The sequence below is a fragment of the Nothobranchius furzeri genome, chromosome 12 (assembly GCF_043380555.1).
Source record: "Nothobranchius furzeri strain GRZ-AD chromosome 12, NfurGRZ-RIMD1, whole genome shotgun sequence".
Lineage (NCBI taxonomy): Eukaryota > Metazoa > Chordata > Actinopteri > Cyprinodontiformes > Nothobranchiidae > Nothobranchius > Nothobranchius furzeri.
Window position 1 is genome coordinate 15,752,764 of NC_091752.1, and position 17,483 is coordinate 15,770,246.

Here is a 17,483-nt window from a genome sequence, read left to right on the forward strand (position 1 = left end):
CCAGAACATTACATGTGTGCTCCAACATTCTTATTTTGCTTTCCCCTCATCCAAAAAGAAAGTTAGCAGCAGTTCAAGCTAATGTTGTTCTGCAGTTATCATTACCGCCAAAACCAATGCTGAAATGGGTTGGGACCAGGACTGAGCGATTCTGGAAGGTAATCTAATTGCGATTTTTTTCTTCAATATTGCAATTACGATTGAATTCATGATTATTTTCTCAAGGGGCTTGTTGTATTTGAAGGTGCAACGCTCTGCAGCCAGGGGCACATCCCTTGAAGAAGCATAGGTATTGGCATCAATTGTGAAAATGTATTTGCAGGAAAGAAGTGTGTCCTGTTTATTTAAGTCTTTTGTGTTTAGAGTTTGTGACAACTTGTCCATGCAGAGCTTCCGTAGTTCAGTTACGTTCATAGCTGCTAGCCAAAACTCAGTGGATTAAAGTCTCTTATGGGTTTCTAGCTAAACTAAAATATCTGTCTGCACTCATTTGATTAATGGCAGTTTTTATTTTTATTAGACTCCAAATGTAATAATTTGGCACGATCCTAATTCGTAAATTGTAAGAATGTAATCGGCGATATTAGCATTAGCATCCCTATAGGTTTTTCCATTTATATTAGCATTGTGCTAACCACTCGCTGCCAGTCAAATCGCAGCATTTGCGATTAGAAAATCTCCTTTTGTCACATCGCAATTTAACTGCATATGCAATTAATCCTTCAGCCCTAGTTGGGACAAACAAATATGAGGGTGTGTGCGTATGCCTATGACATGTTAATACAGCTTTTCTCAGAACTAACAGTTTCTCCGTGGTCAATACAAGAAGATACTGACTTTTTGGTGCATTTGACACCCCAAACAAACAAGGAAAGTGTGGTTTTTAATTCTAGAACCCCTTTAAGAGTCAAAAAGAGCAGAGGAAAAGTACTGACTGGCAAAGCAAAGGGAAAACACGAAGCTAGGCTAGACACTTTCAACATGATAATGAGGCAGAAGTGTTGGAGTGAGCGAGGAAGGCAGCACAGATGTGACAAGCCCACATAAGTCCTGATTAAGTGTTAACTGCAGTCGTGGCTCTTACTGTGAATGAATGCTTCACAAGTATCAATCCTTTCATACTCACTTTTTAACCACTAGTCTATAACTGAAGCTAATGTACTCCCATCTAAAAAGTGTCACACAAATTTAAACACAACTGAGCACATTAATCAGCAGAGTGGTTCTGAGAGACATGTATGCCAAGTGAAGCTTGCAGCCTTCACAAACCTCTCATGGCTGAAGATCGAATATCTGACAGCGAATCATTGCGTGACGCCTGAGATGCACTCTTGAGTTGGACCTGTTAATTGATACACCAATGGCGGTGGTGTGAGTCCCACAAATTCAGCCTGGCCATCCATCTATTCATAGTTAGAGATATCTTTGAACCAAGAATTTTCATGTAGAACAGAACCACACGGCTTTCAGGGATTATATGATCCACAGAAATAACCAGTAAAAACCTGCATGTGTGCACTGCTACATACAAGATTCCTTCACTGTACTAAAAAAGTGAACTTCTACAAAATAAAAAATGCATGCCAGTGGTTACAAATGTGTTACTCTCAAATGAACAAGTAGCGGTGATGAAAAGGAGGAGAGGAAGCTCACTCTCAGGCTGTTTCTCGTTGGGCGTGATGGAGCGTATGAAGTCCTGCGGTGTCATATAAACCTCGGCGTCTCCATTCTCGTTGATGACCTTCAGCGTTGCAAAGTAGCGGAAAATCTTGTCTGGAGTTGAGTAGGCCCTTATTCTGTTCTCATACTCCATCACCTGACAGGAAGGAACACATTAGTCCCATACAGCCAGGCATCAACGAGCCCAAACACCAGCTATTTGTCAATTATGCACCAAGTAAGGCCAAAATAAAGGAGAGAGAGCAGAGAATGTAAAGAAGAAAAAAGGCTGCAGGTTGCAGCTAGGAAAGGTTGTCAGCCCTGATAGACAGGTATATTAACCTCACAATTGAACCAACACACAATCAAAACAGGAAGTCGGATGCGTTCAGGGTCGGCCTGAGTGGCAGGTTTAAATGAAGGAAGACCACAGACTGATTCCAGCATAACACCAACGCCTGGCACGCTGATATAGTAAACACAAAACTAATTCTTTCAGTTCTGTCACTCCCTCTCCCACTCACTCACTCACTCACTCACTCACTCACTCACTCACTCACTCACTCACTCACTCACTCACTCTCTCACTCTCTCTCTCACACACACACACACACACACCCACACACCCACACACCCGCACACCCGCACACACACACACACACACACACACACACACACACACACACACACACACACACACACACACACACACACACACACACACACACACACACACACACACGTCATCTTAAGTGTCTGCTTTCACATAGCCATCCGCTTTTAAGTAGTGCGTTTCAAACAGATGCTGAGAACCTGACAGAGCTGTGTGTGTGTGTGTGTGTGTGTGTGTGTGTGTGTGTGTGTGTGTGTGTGTGTGTGTGTGTGTGTGCGCGTGCACAACCGGAACCTCATAGGTGGTTATTTCATCTGACACAAAAAACGATGTTTACTATAGCAGCTCCCTGTGGGGGAGATTTTGAAAGCTTTCAAGCTGCCACTTGATTTTGATGACAGAAATTGTTTGTGAGGCAGCGACACCGTTTCTGATCAGAGCCGTTTCCTTCTGATGACTCTTCACATTCGCTGCCGAGTGGAACCAGTCTGCTGAATCTAGCTGCAGGTATTCTGATGTCCAACACACGCCAGTTTTGTTGGAATTCTAAACCAACTTCATCTATAAAATTCAGCACATCCCTCTTAAGACTTTTTCCTGTTTAGCATGCATCTAGTTATTTCTGCTGTTTTGAATAAAGGAGGACTGGTTACACGATGTTTTAAAAACGTACAACTTTGCTAAATCAGGTCTGATTTAGAAATAATTTCAGCAAAAAATTTGTTTTGTTCTGTCAAATAGATAAAGAAAAAATGGATTCGTCATAAAATATGTTTATTCATCCATTATATATATATTTTTTCTCCTAAAAACTATAAAAATAAAATTATATACAAGGTTACTTCAAGGACAGTGAGAGCATAAATTTGCTCTTTAGCACAACTCCACGTGGCCGCTGCAGTTTTCAGGTCTGCACCCTTAAGTCTGATTTACAGCTGTGTCATATCTGAACGTGAAAAAGAAACCGTCCCATCTGCTCACTCTTACAAAACTGTTTATCTGGCATTAAATCAGAAACTGGGTCTCTCAGGGACATTTGGCATCCGATGCCTAATTACAACAATAAAATTCTCAGGATAATACATTTCTGGTGTGGATGACAAATGCATGCTCATTACCTCCGAGTGTGCGCCTGTAAACATTCTGTCAAAATCTACCAGCGTTAGCATTTTAGACATTGATTGTTTTTGTTTATTAAAAAACACTCAGCTCTGGTGTCTGAATGAATGGTTGCGGGTTTGCTGCTCGTTGATTACCTTGCGGTCACGGAATCCAGAACGGGGCTTCTTCTTTTTCCCCTCTTCACCTTCATCTTTTGATTCATCCCCACTGCTGGACTCCACCGACTTCCCTGACTCCACCTCTGCATCTTTCATGAAATCAGTCTCCTCTCCACCTGGTTGCCCAGAGTGTTGAACAGAAGGCCCCGCATCAGCATACGCTCTGTTTTTAAAGAAACAAACACACAGCTTATTCTGACGATTTCATGTTGTCACACGTGGCTTTTTATGCATCGCAGTTCTTTTCTGTGTTTCTCTCATCCAATTAAAGTTAAAAAGATCTGTAAAAGTCAGCGGTGCAACTGGTAACAACACAAAACGAAGCTTAAACACCAGCGGGAGAGAGTGCATGCTCTGTCCTGATTAACTCTTCCAGGCAATGCGGAGAGGTTTATGAAACTCCCACTTCACTGTATTCCCGAGACTACACTGGATACTGGAATAATAATAATAAATAGCTGAGGCTGTCTGGGACAGACTAAATAATTCAGTTTAATGCAACACTAGGAGAATGAAGCCTGAGGTGAAGACCTGGAACAGTCTCATCCCATCAGTCTCAAATGCCCCGAGGCTCCATCAATCACTCCGCCTGCTGCAGCTCAGTCATTCTGTCCCAGCTGCTCCACCCCTCTAACACCCTGCCTTAACTGAGCACCTGCCTCTTTACAAATGAATAACCATAAAATGCATGGGTGAATGAAATGGGACATGCTAAAAACCCAAACTGAATTTGAAATCTGCACATGTCCACACATCTGATGGTGACAGCCCAGGATGACACGGCGGTCTTTTAGACATGAAAACATGGCGCATGAGACAATACAGATGAATAACTATTAATGTGAGCCAACAGCGCTTTCCTTGTTGTCATTTAGGAGGAACCTGCTCAACATCTGCTTACAAACTGTCAAATGAAGTTTTGCAACTCAGTTTTTTTTAATCCGTTATATTTTTTGAAACAAAGATGCAAAAACATCATTTTATCACCTCTTCCAGAGTACTCCTGCACCAGCAGACACACCAGTTACCCCTGCGAGGGCTGCCAGCATCAGCCTCCTCCGGCCAGATCCTCGAACTGCATCGCTGTGATAACGGCGGGACAGCTGCGCTAGACCCACCGACACTGCAGACAACGCCCGCAAGCGGAACATTCTGCAGAGAGAGAACAATTTAAATGTGGTGAGACAGTTGGCCTGCTAAAGTAGGCATGAGGAACAGAGGCACACCGTGCAGTTAACGATTTGGGAACATCTGCTCATTTATTCATACTTTACAGTAATGCTACAAGAAATAAACTTAACAAAAAACACAAAAATCTGTACTTAGGTCTAATTCGACAGACTCTGAAGATTCCAGCTCTATTGAATCATGATGGTAGCTGTATAAATAACTTCCAACATGAAGCATGGAGGCGGAGGTGTGATGGTGTTGTGCTGTTTTGCTGATGCTGAATGTTAGGCAAAACTCAAACACGGCATCCTAAAACAAGCCTCCATGTACAACTTACACTTGGTCACTTATGCTAAAGTGTGGTTTCGGGTTGTGTAATCGGTGCTCCTACGCAGACCTCATGTGTCTGTGACACCTTCAGCTCTCAGGTTGTGACCTACAAAACAGCTCATGAAAGTTTTAACTAAACTGACTAACTTCATTTTCATTTTATTCAAATTTGTACAACTTTTTGTAAAATATGCTACTTACTTAACTATTTTACGTGCTATTTGTAGCATTGAATGGCTCATTCACATCTGGGTCGGGCCAGTCTGGTCTTGGTTTGGTCGGCCCGCCCCCCCCCCTGCGGCCTGCGCTTCATTAAAGGCCTAATCTGCAACTTTTCATATTTTTTAATAATTTTCTTCAGCCTGTATGTACAAAAAAATTACCTTTGCAGGGTTAATGAAAGGTCACTCAGACCCCACTGCCCCCCTGTGGCCAGAAAACTGTACTTGCAAGAACTCAAGAAACTCCTGAAGGCCCAGCTCTTCAGAGAGCATCTTCTAAACTAGCACCTCCCTGCACCCGTCCCCCTCTCTACTGTCCACTCTTTGTTCCCTCCTCTCCATGATTGATGTCAAGTTGTTGTTCTTATTGTTGTTAGCTTCAAGGGCAACATGCAGATAACCACTTGTAAGTTGCTTTGGACAAAAGCGTCTGCTAAACATAAACATTGGAAGCATCAGCCATCCATTTCCCTCCAGGAGAGTTTTGGCCGTGGATGGCTTCCTTGATGTGCTCTTCGGTGGACTTGCAAGATCACAAGATCCCTCAAGACTTCAAAAGTCACGCTTTGTGTCTGTAATCTACCGTTAAAGCAAGAGTTAGTAAATCACGTTTGATAACGCTGTTTGATGTCATATATGATGTTGCTCCTCTCCTCTGGCAGGAATAAAGCCATGAAAAACACATGCTGCACTTCTGGAATGATACTGAGAATAAATAAGCCGATGGGTCACATGCAAGCTACATATACATGAAATTCCATCACTGCAGTACTTTTATTTTGAAAATTCCTGGGGATTTTACACTGAAACCCTGTGTGATTTCCTGTCTAGCCTTTTGTTAACTGCAGAAATTGACAGTCCCAGAAGCGGCTCACAGCAAAAATAGAACACAATCTTATCATTAGCGGCGCGGTGCTTCTGGGATGCGCCTGAAAATTGCCGCGTTGCAGCTGGTTTGAAACGCTCTTTAGATTATAATGGATTATATTTGATGCTTTCAGTGGGAAACCAGGTTTTGGTCCAACTTTAGATTAGTAATGTGGAAGTGATATGCCAGCGCTGGAGTTCGCTTCCAGCACGTTTCCTGCATGTTTTAGATCGTGAACACAGCTGATTTGTTTGATTCATGAACAACTTCAGTAGAAACTAATGAAGGCTGAGGAGACATTTCAGTAGTTAGATTAGGTAGTCTTAACAGTGAACTGTGACCTAATAACAGACTCTATGGGGTTGTTAAAGCAAGCCCAAACTGGATAGTTTCCCTTTAAAACAGGGTTCTAATTTCTGGTGTTTAGAACTGATTCCATTTGTGTATTAAACAGCTTTGGCGTGTATGCTAATAAATAAAACAATAGTAATTAACACAGCATCATCGGACATATATTTTACTATCACACATCAACTTGTAAACTACTAAGTTTTCCAAATATTGCCATAAAATGGGCAATAAAAGAATGACACCAAGTTTTTGCTTCAGGGCACATTACAGGCAAAACTATATAAGAAATAAAAGTCCTACATTCTTTCTGTAACAAAAACTAATTTTAAATCAGTACAGCTAAGCTCTAGAACTTCACCTTCATTTGTACCACCTCCTCATTCATAAGTGTCATGGAAAGATGATTAACAATTAAGCAGATGCCTACTGGTGTGCATCTGTAGCTCCCATGTGTGCCCTTTTTTAAACCACGGGATGAAGACGTTCACACCACTGAGGCCTAAAGAAATCACCTGTTGATATCCCATTAATAATTCAGGCACCAACCGTCAAATGGACTCATGTTTGATGGTAGACAAGTTACCACCTCTCCATCGACAAATACATGACTGCGCGACATAAATACATAAAATCATGGCAGATGAGCTGACAATACACACAAGTTTCAAACCAACAAATCTCTGACTTCATGCTGCCATCTGAGAACTGACTCATTAAAGCTCAAATAAAACATGTTTGACTCTTTGGGTGTGTCCGAATCCACAGGCAGGATGCTTATGAGTACGGGTCCTCACCGGTCTAGCAAGGCCGGGTCCTTGCTCGACCGATAAAACCAGAACCCAGCGGCTCTGAATTCAGACAGTCTAGCCTTCACCTCTACGGTGGCCCGTAGGTCCCGTCAGCCGTGGCGGCAGCTACACGCAAAGGAAAAATGCTAAAGCTAACGAAAATCGAGCAGAAATATTAAGGAGCTACAGCAGCTTCACGTCCATCAGCAGCGAATGTTCACAACCGTTTTCAGGTAAAGTAACTTTGTTTATTCTAGAAGCTTTCAGGACTTACATGTTAACTTTAGATGGTTTAATGTATGTTTTAAGCTACATAATGAACTGGTTAAATGTACACAACACATTTCTACAGAGTATTATCATGTAGGTAATTAATATAAACCAAATGCATTATAAATGTTGAATGCAGTAGGATGTTTTCTAATGTAAATTGGACCTTAGAACGTCTTATTTTGCATCAAAACGCTTTAAAAAACAGGCTTTTTAATAAAATAGCATTGAACTGTTTTCAATGTGCATTTGTTTATTTAACTTAAGCCTAATAATGATCAGATCTGTCTTAAAAATGTAAATTCTCTGTCGTTTTCCCTGCTGCTTTTCTTTAAACTGAACAGAACCAACATACTGCAGGTTATGTTTTGTTTTACATTTTTCAATTAAAGAAAACTCTTTTTTAATCTATTACAGGTCAGCATGCACTGTGCTGCACTTCTGCCTCTGTGCTGGTGAAGTTGTGGGTCTGGAGGATGAGCCTGAGGAAGATGTGAGTGGAGGAGGTCAGTGGTGCTCTGTCCTGCAGGAGGTACCAGCAAACAACCACTGCTGCTAACAGGCAAGTCATTTATGTAGAACCTCTATTAAAAACAACACTGTGGTTTTATTTGCTGAAGAGTCACAATTGTTATACCAGTGGATCCATAAACCATCTCCTCATTTCATATTTCTGAATACATCTTAGAGATGTCACAGCCGTCGTCTGAGCCAGCCCAGCAGTCCCTGTAGATGGACGATGGAGTGGACAGTGAGAGGAAGCGTCCCAAAGCTCTTTCTGCAGACTGTCCTGTATGATGTTCCTCTGGCCAGAAACGTCCAGCCACGGGTCTGCTCCAGCCCTCCATCCACACCTGGATCCTCCTGCAGCAGATCCAGCTGCACTGTTAAAGACTTCCTGCTCACTCAGTTTAAATAAATGATCCAGGAAGAGTCACTCAGGTTAATCCTGCTTTAACCGTACTTAACTGGTCCATACTGGTTTTGATCTGTAAATAAGTTTAACCTTTTATAAATAATCTTGTCTCCTTACCGTCTTTTCATTTTCTGTTCATGTAACATGTTCAAAAACATCTGTAATAATAAAACTGGTGATAAAATCAGTGACCAGAAAGAGTTACCAGTTAGTATTTGCTTTAATAAATGTGTTCAAATATCAAACAGCTAAATAACATTAACATGATGACAGTAGAAGGCCTCTCTCCCAGGATGACCAACAGGTAAAGCCTCTCCTGACCCTGGGCACCTGCAGTCCTAGACAGAGAAAATCAGACCACAGGTGACAAAAAGGCAATAAACACATTTTTACATTTATCCACATGAGAAGATAAAAATTCTATTCTTCACACAAACTTTTTACTTCATTAAAACGTGTCGGCTGTGTAAATCCCTGAATGTAAAACTACTTTTCACAGAAGAACTTCTGTGGTTGTGTGAACAGCTTCACGCTTCATCTCTAAGCTGAATAAAAACACTTCTTTGCTCCGTTGTCCTTAAAACAAATGACAAGTTTTATTCGCCACACACACACACACACACACACACACACACACACACACACACACACACACACACACACACACACACACACACACACACACACACACACACACACACACACACACACACGGGAATAACTACAGGACCTGCGATACAAACTCATTCTGGCTGATTTCTGCCTAAAATGTAATTTAAAAACAAATATGCAAACAAAAAATGTCTATAAACAGATCCGTTTTAAGCTTTTTAGTTTTCTACGGGTAGTTTTTAACAAACTTACGTTTAAAACTTCGTAGCTCTCCCTATTTTCTCTTCCTGTTGAAAATCCACAGCCGGCGCGCAAAGCATGCCGGGATAGCCTTGTCCTGTGAGGATACAACAGACCCGTCCTCGAAATGTAGGCAGAGCGAGGACGCATTTGAGGACGGGAGAATGAGTATTCTTGGAATTCAGTCAGTACTCGTCGCTGTGCTGTGAGGTCATCGACCTCAAAACGCGCTCTTACAAGCATCCTTCCTGTGGATTCGGACACACCCTCTGTAGAGCCCAATGCCATGAAATTCATTACTTTCAAAATGAACCTTCAACCATCTGAAAAACTGCCAGTTGGGAGTCGTGCAGCATGCAGAGGAAAAAAATGTTTTTGTGTTGATTCTTTTATCCAACATTAACGTTCTCCTACTAAAATACATCAGACAAGACACTGACTTGTGAACACAATCCTGATTTAAAGATAGGACTTTAATATGTTCATTTTCCTAAATTATTGTAACCACTCATAAAATTAGTTAATGATACAATCTTAATAATAAAATCTATAATAATAAATAATTAAGTGTTTATCCTTTTAACTAAATGATAGCAAAATTTTACTTTCTCTTTTAAATCAAACAGAATATGTCTTTTAACAGAACTACCAACAACTAGCAGATTTGTGACTTTGCTAATCACTCTTACAGTGGTTATAGGCTAATTACAACATTTCTTGTCACTAACACTGGCAACAAACTTGAGAATTATTTCATTATGAAGTCTGACTGCCGACAGTTTACATTCAGACGTGGGACGTTGAGGATGTGTTTCATGCTTGTATAATAAATCAATACTAACAAAAAATGTACTTAGGTATGTTCGCATTAAACGGGAACTAGGCAATTTTGGCTTGCTTTTAGCACCCCCATGGTCTGTTTGTAGAACTGAAAGCAAAACCTATCTCCTCTGTGCATTCATCTTTTTAACACGTTAATTTAACAACTGAAATGTCTCCCCAGCCTTTCTTAGTGTCCACAGGAGTCATTAATCACTAAATTAAACAAATCAGCTGTGTTCATGATCCTAAACATGCACGAAATGGGCTGGAACCAGACTGCAGTGCCAGGTATGTCAGCTCAATTTTTTTACATCCAACAGAGCAAGTCTGACCGGCCAGCCCCATGCTTTCTTATGGGAGGAACTACAGCGTCGCGGACGTCACACATCGCAACGCTCAGTTTCTCATAACCAACGAAGACAGAGGCAGAGTTCGCTTGCGGCTCTTTCCTCTGTTCTAAATGACTTGAATGTCTTTAAAACCACAACAAGTAGAAGTGCTAAAAGATTTTTGTGCCGTCGCCAGAAGCCATTTTTGACAACAGCTAAAAAAACTACAGTGGTACAGTCAGCCTTTCTGCCTTTTTTCTGACTGTTTTTTTTTTCTGAACTGGCTAGTCCCCCTCCCTCATGTGGCTCTCTGCCTGAGGGTAACCAGACTAGTTCTCTGTGTAGAATTAGACAGAGGACGCGTCTGGCAGGCCAGGCTACAACAGAGCGGCTCGCTAGTCTGAAGTTGTAAGTGGAATATTCTGGCCACAGGGGGCGATAGAGGCTGGGTGACATTTCATTAACCATCTAAAAAGGACATTTTAGCACACACTGGCTAAAGAAAATTATTGACAAAGTTGAAAAGTCTGGATTTAAATCACGTATGAGAACAAATCTACATGGTCACAACAAATTGTTTCAAATTGCAGTTTAAGCCTCAACCAATGCTTGAGCATCTACCCTTTTTGCAAACAGTAACTTGTGTGGTTATTTGTCTCTCTTTTCTCTTTGCTGCAGGTATTAGGTGATTGATAAAACCCCTAACACATGTTCATCTCCTGAGAGATTCACTCGCATCTAATGTCGATGCTCAAATGACAAACCTCATCAGATTTTCACATTTACAGATATGCAAAATATTAAGCTAGCAATCACAACACACACATATGACTAATGCATACGACTTTGGCAACATGACACTTCTGTTGCAGCTTTTTTTGTATGAACATTAATTTCAAATGTGTCAATTTGTCAAAGCAAATGTATATTCGGGCCACCAAACATGCACGAAATTCTTCATTCATGCCTTTGTAAGCGAGCCACTGTTAGTCTGACAATATTCAACACCCTTTATATAATATAAGCTTGTATAAAGGGTGCCATGCCATATCAGTACAAATATGCATATTACTATTCCAGACATGCAGTGGCTATCTTAAACATCCATGGTAAATAAAAGCAAATGCTAAAGTCAGTTTGTGTTATCCAAACAAAAACTTAATTACACCTAAGTAATACTGTAAGTACTTAGCCAACAGCAGGTGATAGTGTAATTTTTAATACCTCTGAAGATATTTTTCCTGCATTCACAGTAGCAACAAATAACTAAAACTCCAGGACCTTATGTGGTTAAAGTTATACAAACTTGTATTGCCAGTGCCACAAAAATGTATTTTAAGCACAAAAAAGCTGCAATGCATTAAATAAATTAATGTCAGACATTGCACTTTAAAGTTTGTTCCTTATCTTTTAGCCCAGCCAATTTTGTAGGTAAAACCATAACAACAAAATCTCTCAAATTCAACTGATTAGTCTAATCACAAGCTATTCACACACCCTGACCATGAATGTTCTTAAATTTAACTACAGCCTTTAGACATGCGCTGTGTTAAAGTGACACATTACTGCCGTCAGATGATTAGCAAGTAGCGAATGACAAACAGTTTAAGAGAGACTATGTGCTTTGCTATGGTCATTTTCTAAACATGTAATGTTAGGATCATCAACAAAATGCATACACAGTCCCAGATTTTCTCTAAAAGAAAGTCACCTGCAGCTAATTCCTGCACCAATCGACAGAAAAACCTTATATATAAATAAAAAAATCCAATGGCATTCAGTAAAATTAGAGATAACTTTGAGTTATAGTCAGTAGAAGCACCTGCTTCTAATGAGTATTGTCAGTAGAAGCAGGTGCATTCACACAGGGCATGGCAGTATAAGTATTCCAAAATAAGTATTCTTGCCCACCCCAAAAAGAAACCTAGATTATCTTGAGAATTATTTGAAAAAACAATAATTATGCAGCGAGAGAAGCTTTCTGATCAGCACCCAAGCTTATGTCAGGGCAAAGAATATTTGGGTCTTTACAGTGATCATTAAGTAGATGTAATTAGGCCCGAGCAGCGAAAGCGCTGCGAAGGCCTCTTGTTTTTGCTCTGTTTATTATTATTATTTAATATTTTTTATTATTCTTAGCCCGCTTTGAATGGCTTTTTGGGGACCTTAACATACCCCAAAACTCACAATATTTTGCACACTTGCCAGGCCTGGTGAAAAATTTGATATTTTAAAGGTCCCAAAAAAATCGCAAAGAAAATGGCTGAACAGCGCCCCTACAAAATGAAAAAAAAAAACCTCTCCATAAAGCTTTGTTTATCGTACAGTTTTGAAATTTGGTACACGTATAGTACTCAACAGTCCGCACAGAAAAGTCTCTTGCAAGCATGGTCAATATCAAACAGGAAGTCGGCCATTTTGGGTTGAAATGGCGATTTTTTGCCGTTTTGGCCGTATTTAGGGTCCGTTTCTGATTGGATTGCTCGATCATTTTTTGCACGATCGTCTCAAAAATTGTGCAAAATTACTCAGAAGAGATGGGCGAACAAAATGAGACAATAAAATTGACTTTTCGTAAATACTGAAGGGGCGGAGCCAGGCCTCGAAGTTTGAATGCTCGCCAAAAAAATTTAAATTGCTATAACTTCATAAATGAATGGAATAGAGTTACCAAACTTTCTGTGGTCATTCGTCATCCACCAACAAAGTAAATTGAATGGCCGGATGATGACGTCACACAAGCCCCGCCCCCTCAGGACCAAAAAGGTCAAGATTTACTGTGAAAGGTCCCAAATTGCCCCATTTCACTTAATCACCAAAAATTTGTAGCTGGTAACTCAAGACAAGTGGGGGTTGCTTGGAGTCACTTTATGGGAGTTTTCGGCAGAGGGCGGGGCTGTGGCGGCGCGGCGAAGTCAGAAGTACCGCCGTGGCCTTACGTTTGCCTCCCATTTCGTCATTTCTAAAGATATCGTCACGAAACTTCTTGTGGGTGATCCTAGTCTGGCCCCTCAAAAAATCTGATGTCAACATCCGGTGGGCGTGGCCTATTTTCTGAAATAGCGCCCCCTAGGACCATTAAAACTGTCAGCCCCAAGTCATGCTTTGACTGAGGATTACGAAATTTGGTACACTAATGTGGTGTCTCAGGACCTACAAAAAAGTCTCTTGGAGCCAAGTGCAAAGTCGCACAGGAAGTCAGCCATTTTGGTCCAAGTGCGCAATTTAGTGGTTTTCGCACACGTTGTTTGGAGAGTGATGCTCTGTCGCCCTTTTCACCAATCGCCTTCAAACTTCTGCTATATACTCTTAAGACATAGATGAAAAAATTCAACCGTCGGATTTTAAATAAGTATAAAGGTGTGGGCGTGGCTAAGCCTCAAACTTTGACCTTTCGCCAGGCCACTCTTTTTTTCACAGCTCCCTATTGGACTCCTTTTACCCAATCACCAGGAATCTCTGGTAAATAGCAGCAGACAAGTTGAGGTCACTTGGTCTCCAGTACTGGAAGGTTTTGAAAAAAGGCGGCGCTTTGGGAGCATGGCGAAATTCGCCATCACGCCATGGAAATACGTTTGCCTCTTATTTCTTCATTTATCGTGATATCACCTCGAAATTTGTTGTGAGTGATCCTGGTCTGACCCCCAATAGAAATGGTCAGTTTAGGTTTGTGGGCGTGGCCTATTTTCTGAATTAGCGCCCCCTAGGACCATTAAAACTGTCAGCCCCAAGCCATGCTTTGACTGAGGATTACGAAATTTGGTACAGCAATGTGGTGTCTCAGGACCTACAAAAAAGTCTCTTGGAGCCAAGTGCAAAGTCGCACAGGAAGTCGGCCATTTTGGTCCAAGTACTCGATTTAGTGGTTTTCGCACACGTTGTTTGGAGAGTGATGCTCCGTCGCCCTTTTCACCAATCGCCTTGTAACTTCTGCTAGATATTCTTAAGATATAGTGGGAAAAATTCAACCGTCGAATTTTAAATAAGTATAAAGGTGTGGGCGTGGCTAAGCCTCAAACTTTGACCTTTCGCCATTACATTACTTGACTTAATAACTCCCATGTGCATGATCAGATCTATATCAAACTTTGTCTGTGTGATCACTGACCACATCTCAAGGCAACGTCATTGTGGACAGCTGACATCACCTAAGCCCCGCCCCCTGACAACAGGAAGTCTATTGTTTTATGGTGAAATGCCCATATTTCTCCCCTCTAATTTAGTCAACATGACACTAAGGTCATGCACTGTCTTCATGATGTTGTAATGACCATTCAGATCTGATAGCTTTCCAGATAGGGAGGGGCTTTGATGCCATGGCGAATTCCAGCATGACGCCGTGACCTTACAATTCAATTTAATGGTGAGCTCAGAGGGGATGCTGAGTCAGGGTGAGGTGCGGACGAGGTGACCGTTAGCGGTTTCTGGTGTCGGGGTGGGCGACGTTTCTGTTCCACGGACGTGCCCTGGTGCCCTGGGCTGCCGGCCAGGCCGGAGCGGCGCGGAGCTGCGAGGGCCGAACGACGCTGCTTGCAGCTTTAATTTATTATTTGTTTTCCAAAAGTTATTCCCATGCTAATTTCTGAAAGATGCTGTTCAGCTCAGACAGTTCTGTATAACAAACCATCTGCCACATCAGGTTGCAGCAATTTAGAAATTGCTTTAATCTTTGTAAAGTTTGAGGCAGGTCCGTACTTTAACAATAGCTAACAACTAAAGAATGTGGATATATCAGGAATAATAAATGAAAACAAACATTTCTAACGTCTTGCACAAAAGAACTGAATGGTGTTCAAAACTAGTACTTAAAGCTTAATTCCAGCAGATGGTAAATCAAGTCTATTAAATTGTATATTTAGTGTTTAATAGTTCAAAAATATCCATTTATCTCAAATCAATTCACCTCAGAAGAGCACATGGTGTGGTGTAGCTCATGTTTTCACAAGGGTCCTCAACGTTACACTTCATATGCTGACAGATTCGAATACATGCTTTTTATGATTATATCATTGTTTCATTTAACAAAACGTAGCAAAACACTCTCCTTTATGTTTGTTTCAAAGATGCAACGCGTATAGTTTTGTTTTTAGCCGTTAGGTTAGCATCATACGTAACAGACGCTAACTTACAGTAGATAACAGTTCTCTCGTTCACTTCCCAGTAAAGAAAAACTGCAAAAAAAGTCCAAATTCGTAAGCATGACCCGAGTTTATGCTTAACTAATGACTGAAATGTCCGTTTCGTATGGCAGCTAACGCTAACAACTAGCTAGTCAGACAGCTACCGGTGACTAAAAACTAACTAGAGCTAGATGAACAGACCTGGGATTAGAAGACGGCTTCACTGGTAATTAAATTATGTTTACTCACATTAATGACGAATAAAACACCAGTCAGTCCCAAAAGGATGAGGTTTTCGGCGCAGCTGAATACGTTTACACCCCCGTCTCTCTACGGAGATGCAGCAGTAACTAGCGTTCCGTGTTCAGCAGCACTAAAGCCCGCCCCCGAAATTAGCCACGCCCACTCGAGCACAGTTTTTCTCCCACTGGTGCTTTGGAAATTATTGCTCAGGAGCAAAATAAAAAACTGTTATTCCGATTTATGTAATTAATAGCAACATGTTTTTTAATTAATAAGAGTTGATTTTAACATGTGCACTGAATACTGATTTAAATCAGATTATTATAGTGATTACTGTAGTGGTTTACATGCAAGATAATTTGCATCTCCAGCAACAAATAAATGTAATTAACTTTTATGAATGTATCTAGACTATAGGTTTTTCAGTAAATAAAAATCAGGAGCTCTATTTTTGTTGACAACATTGAACCAAAGGATCTGTATTCCTTGCTGTCAGTCATGCAAGCCTTTTGAATGGCAGTGCTGGTAAATGTGACAGGTCTGAATGACTATTCTCTTCACAGCAATACCAATACAAACTAAATGCTGTCGTGAATACGTATCTGATGGAGTGAATGCAAAATATGAGAAGAATAGCTGGGTAGCTGCCTGGGGGATGTCTCATAGATGACCGTAGATCACAGTCAATAAAACTGACAGCGCAGAGCAAAAATATGTTTCATGGGACTCCACATCAGCTATAAAGTGATGAATAACATGTAGATAGTACACAAAGCTGCACAATGGAGTCCAAACATACACCGAATCTAAAAGAAAAAAACTAAGATTGTCACAATAGTCATTCTTTACCCTTCTATATCTAAAATATCACAAGTATAAAATAAAACCAACAGTCAGACAATATAGATGCATAATTTTTCTCAGGGAATTTTAAACTATTCTTCTGTGCACTTTTGTTTGGCTTGCAGGCTAAAACAATGGATTCTGTTTAATGCTACTTTGGTGAAATACAAATGCAAGAATCCCACTTTTATTTTATCGTACCAGAACATCACATTCTCACGGCACTTTGAGAGGTGTAGTACACACTGCAGGGAAGTTTAATAGCTTTGTATTGATTAATAAGCTATAACTTAGTGAAAACCATGATTACCATTGACAGTTTGTGATAAATAAAGACAATGTAATTAAATTCCTTTCTAAATGAAACATTAGTCTCATAAGTGGGACCAAAACCTGAGCTTCAGTACTACTTTATTGATACTACTGTTACAACAACTAATGGATTTTTGGTCAGAAACGCCAGGGGCGTTTGCACTCTGACTGATTTCTGTTACCTTATTGGATTGCCTCCTTAATTAATGTGTTATAGTAACCATCTATTGTAAATTTGAGTAAATAACTTCAATAAAACAGCATAATATCAGCTACACAGTATAATTTTGCTGCTTGTAACCTTCATCACAAATCTTTATCTGCATTAGGCTAGGTATTTTGTGCCATTGTTCCTCTTTTCTTTGCCCCACAGCTTTTAATAAAACAGGCTGTTTTACTCTGCCTGCAGCTCTACAATGCAGGATTCATTAACACAAGCAATTTGTCACACAAACACCACAATATGAAATTGTCAGCTGTTAAAAGTCATTATTCA

The 17,483-nt window shown here is 40.6% G+C and overlaps 1 protein-coding gene across 1 annotated transcript in view; it reads right to left on the reverse strand.

The window, feature by feature from the left end:
* Nucleotides 1–15,975, reverse strand: part of micu1 (mitochondrial calcium uptake 1) — a 38,955-nt gene extending 22,980 nt beyond the window's left edge. The window contains exons 1-4 of the mRNA XM_015944507.3: nucleotides 15,839–15,975; nucleotides 4,540–4,704; nucleotides 3,529–3,715; nucleotides 1,654–1,816 (exon numbers count right to left, since the gene is read on the reverse strand). Of these exons, the coding sequence (XP_015799993.1) occupies nucleotides 1,654–1,816; nucleotides 3,529–3,715; nucleotides 4,540–4,703 (514 nt within the window). The 5' untranslated portion in view covers nucleotide 4,704; nucleotides 15,839–15,975. The remainder of the gene's footprint in view (nucleotides 1–1,653; nucleotides 1,817–3,528; nucleotides 3,716–4,539; nucleotides 4,705–15,838) is intronic.
* Nucleotides 15,976–17,483: the final 1,508 nt, after the last annotated feature.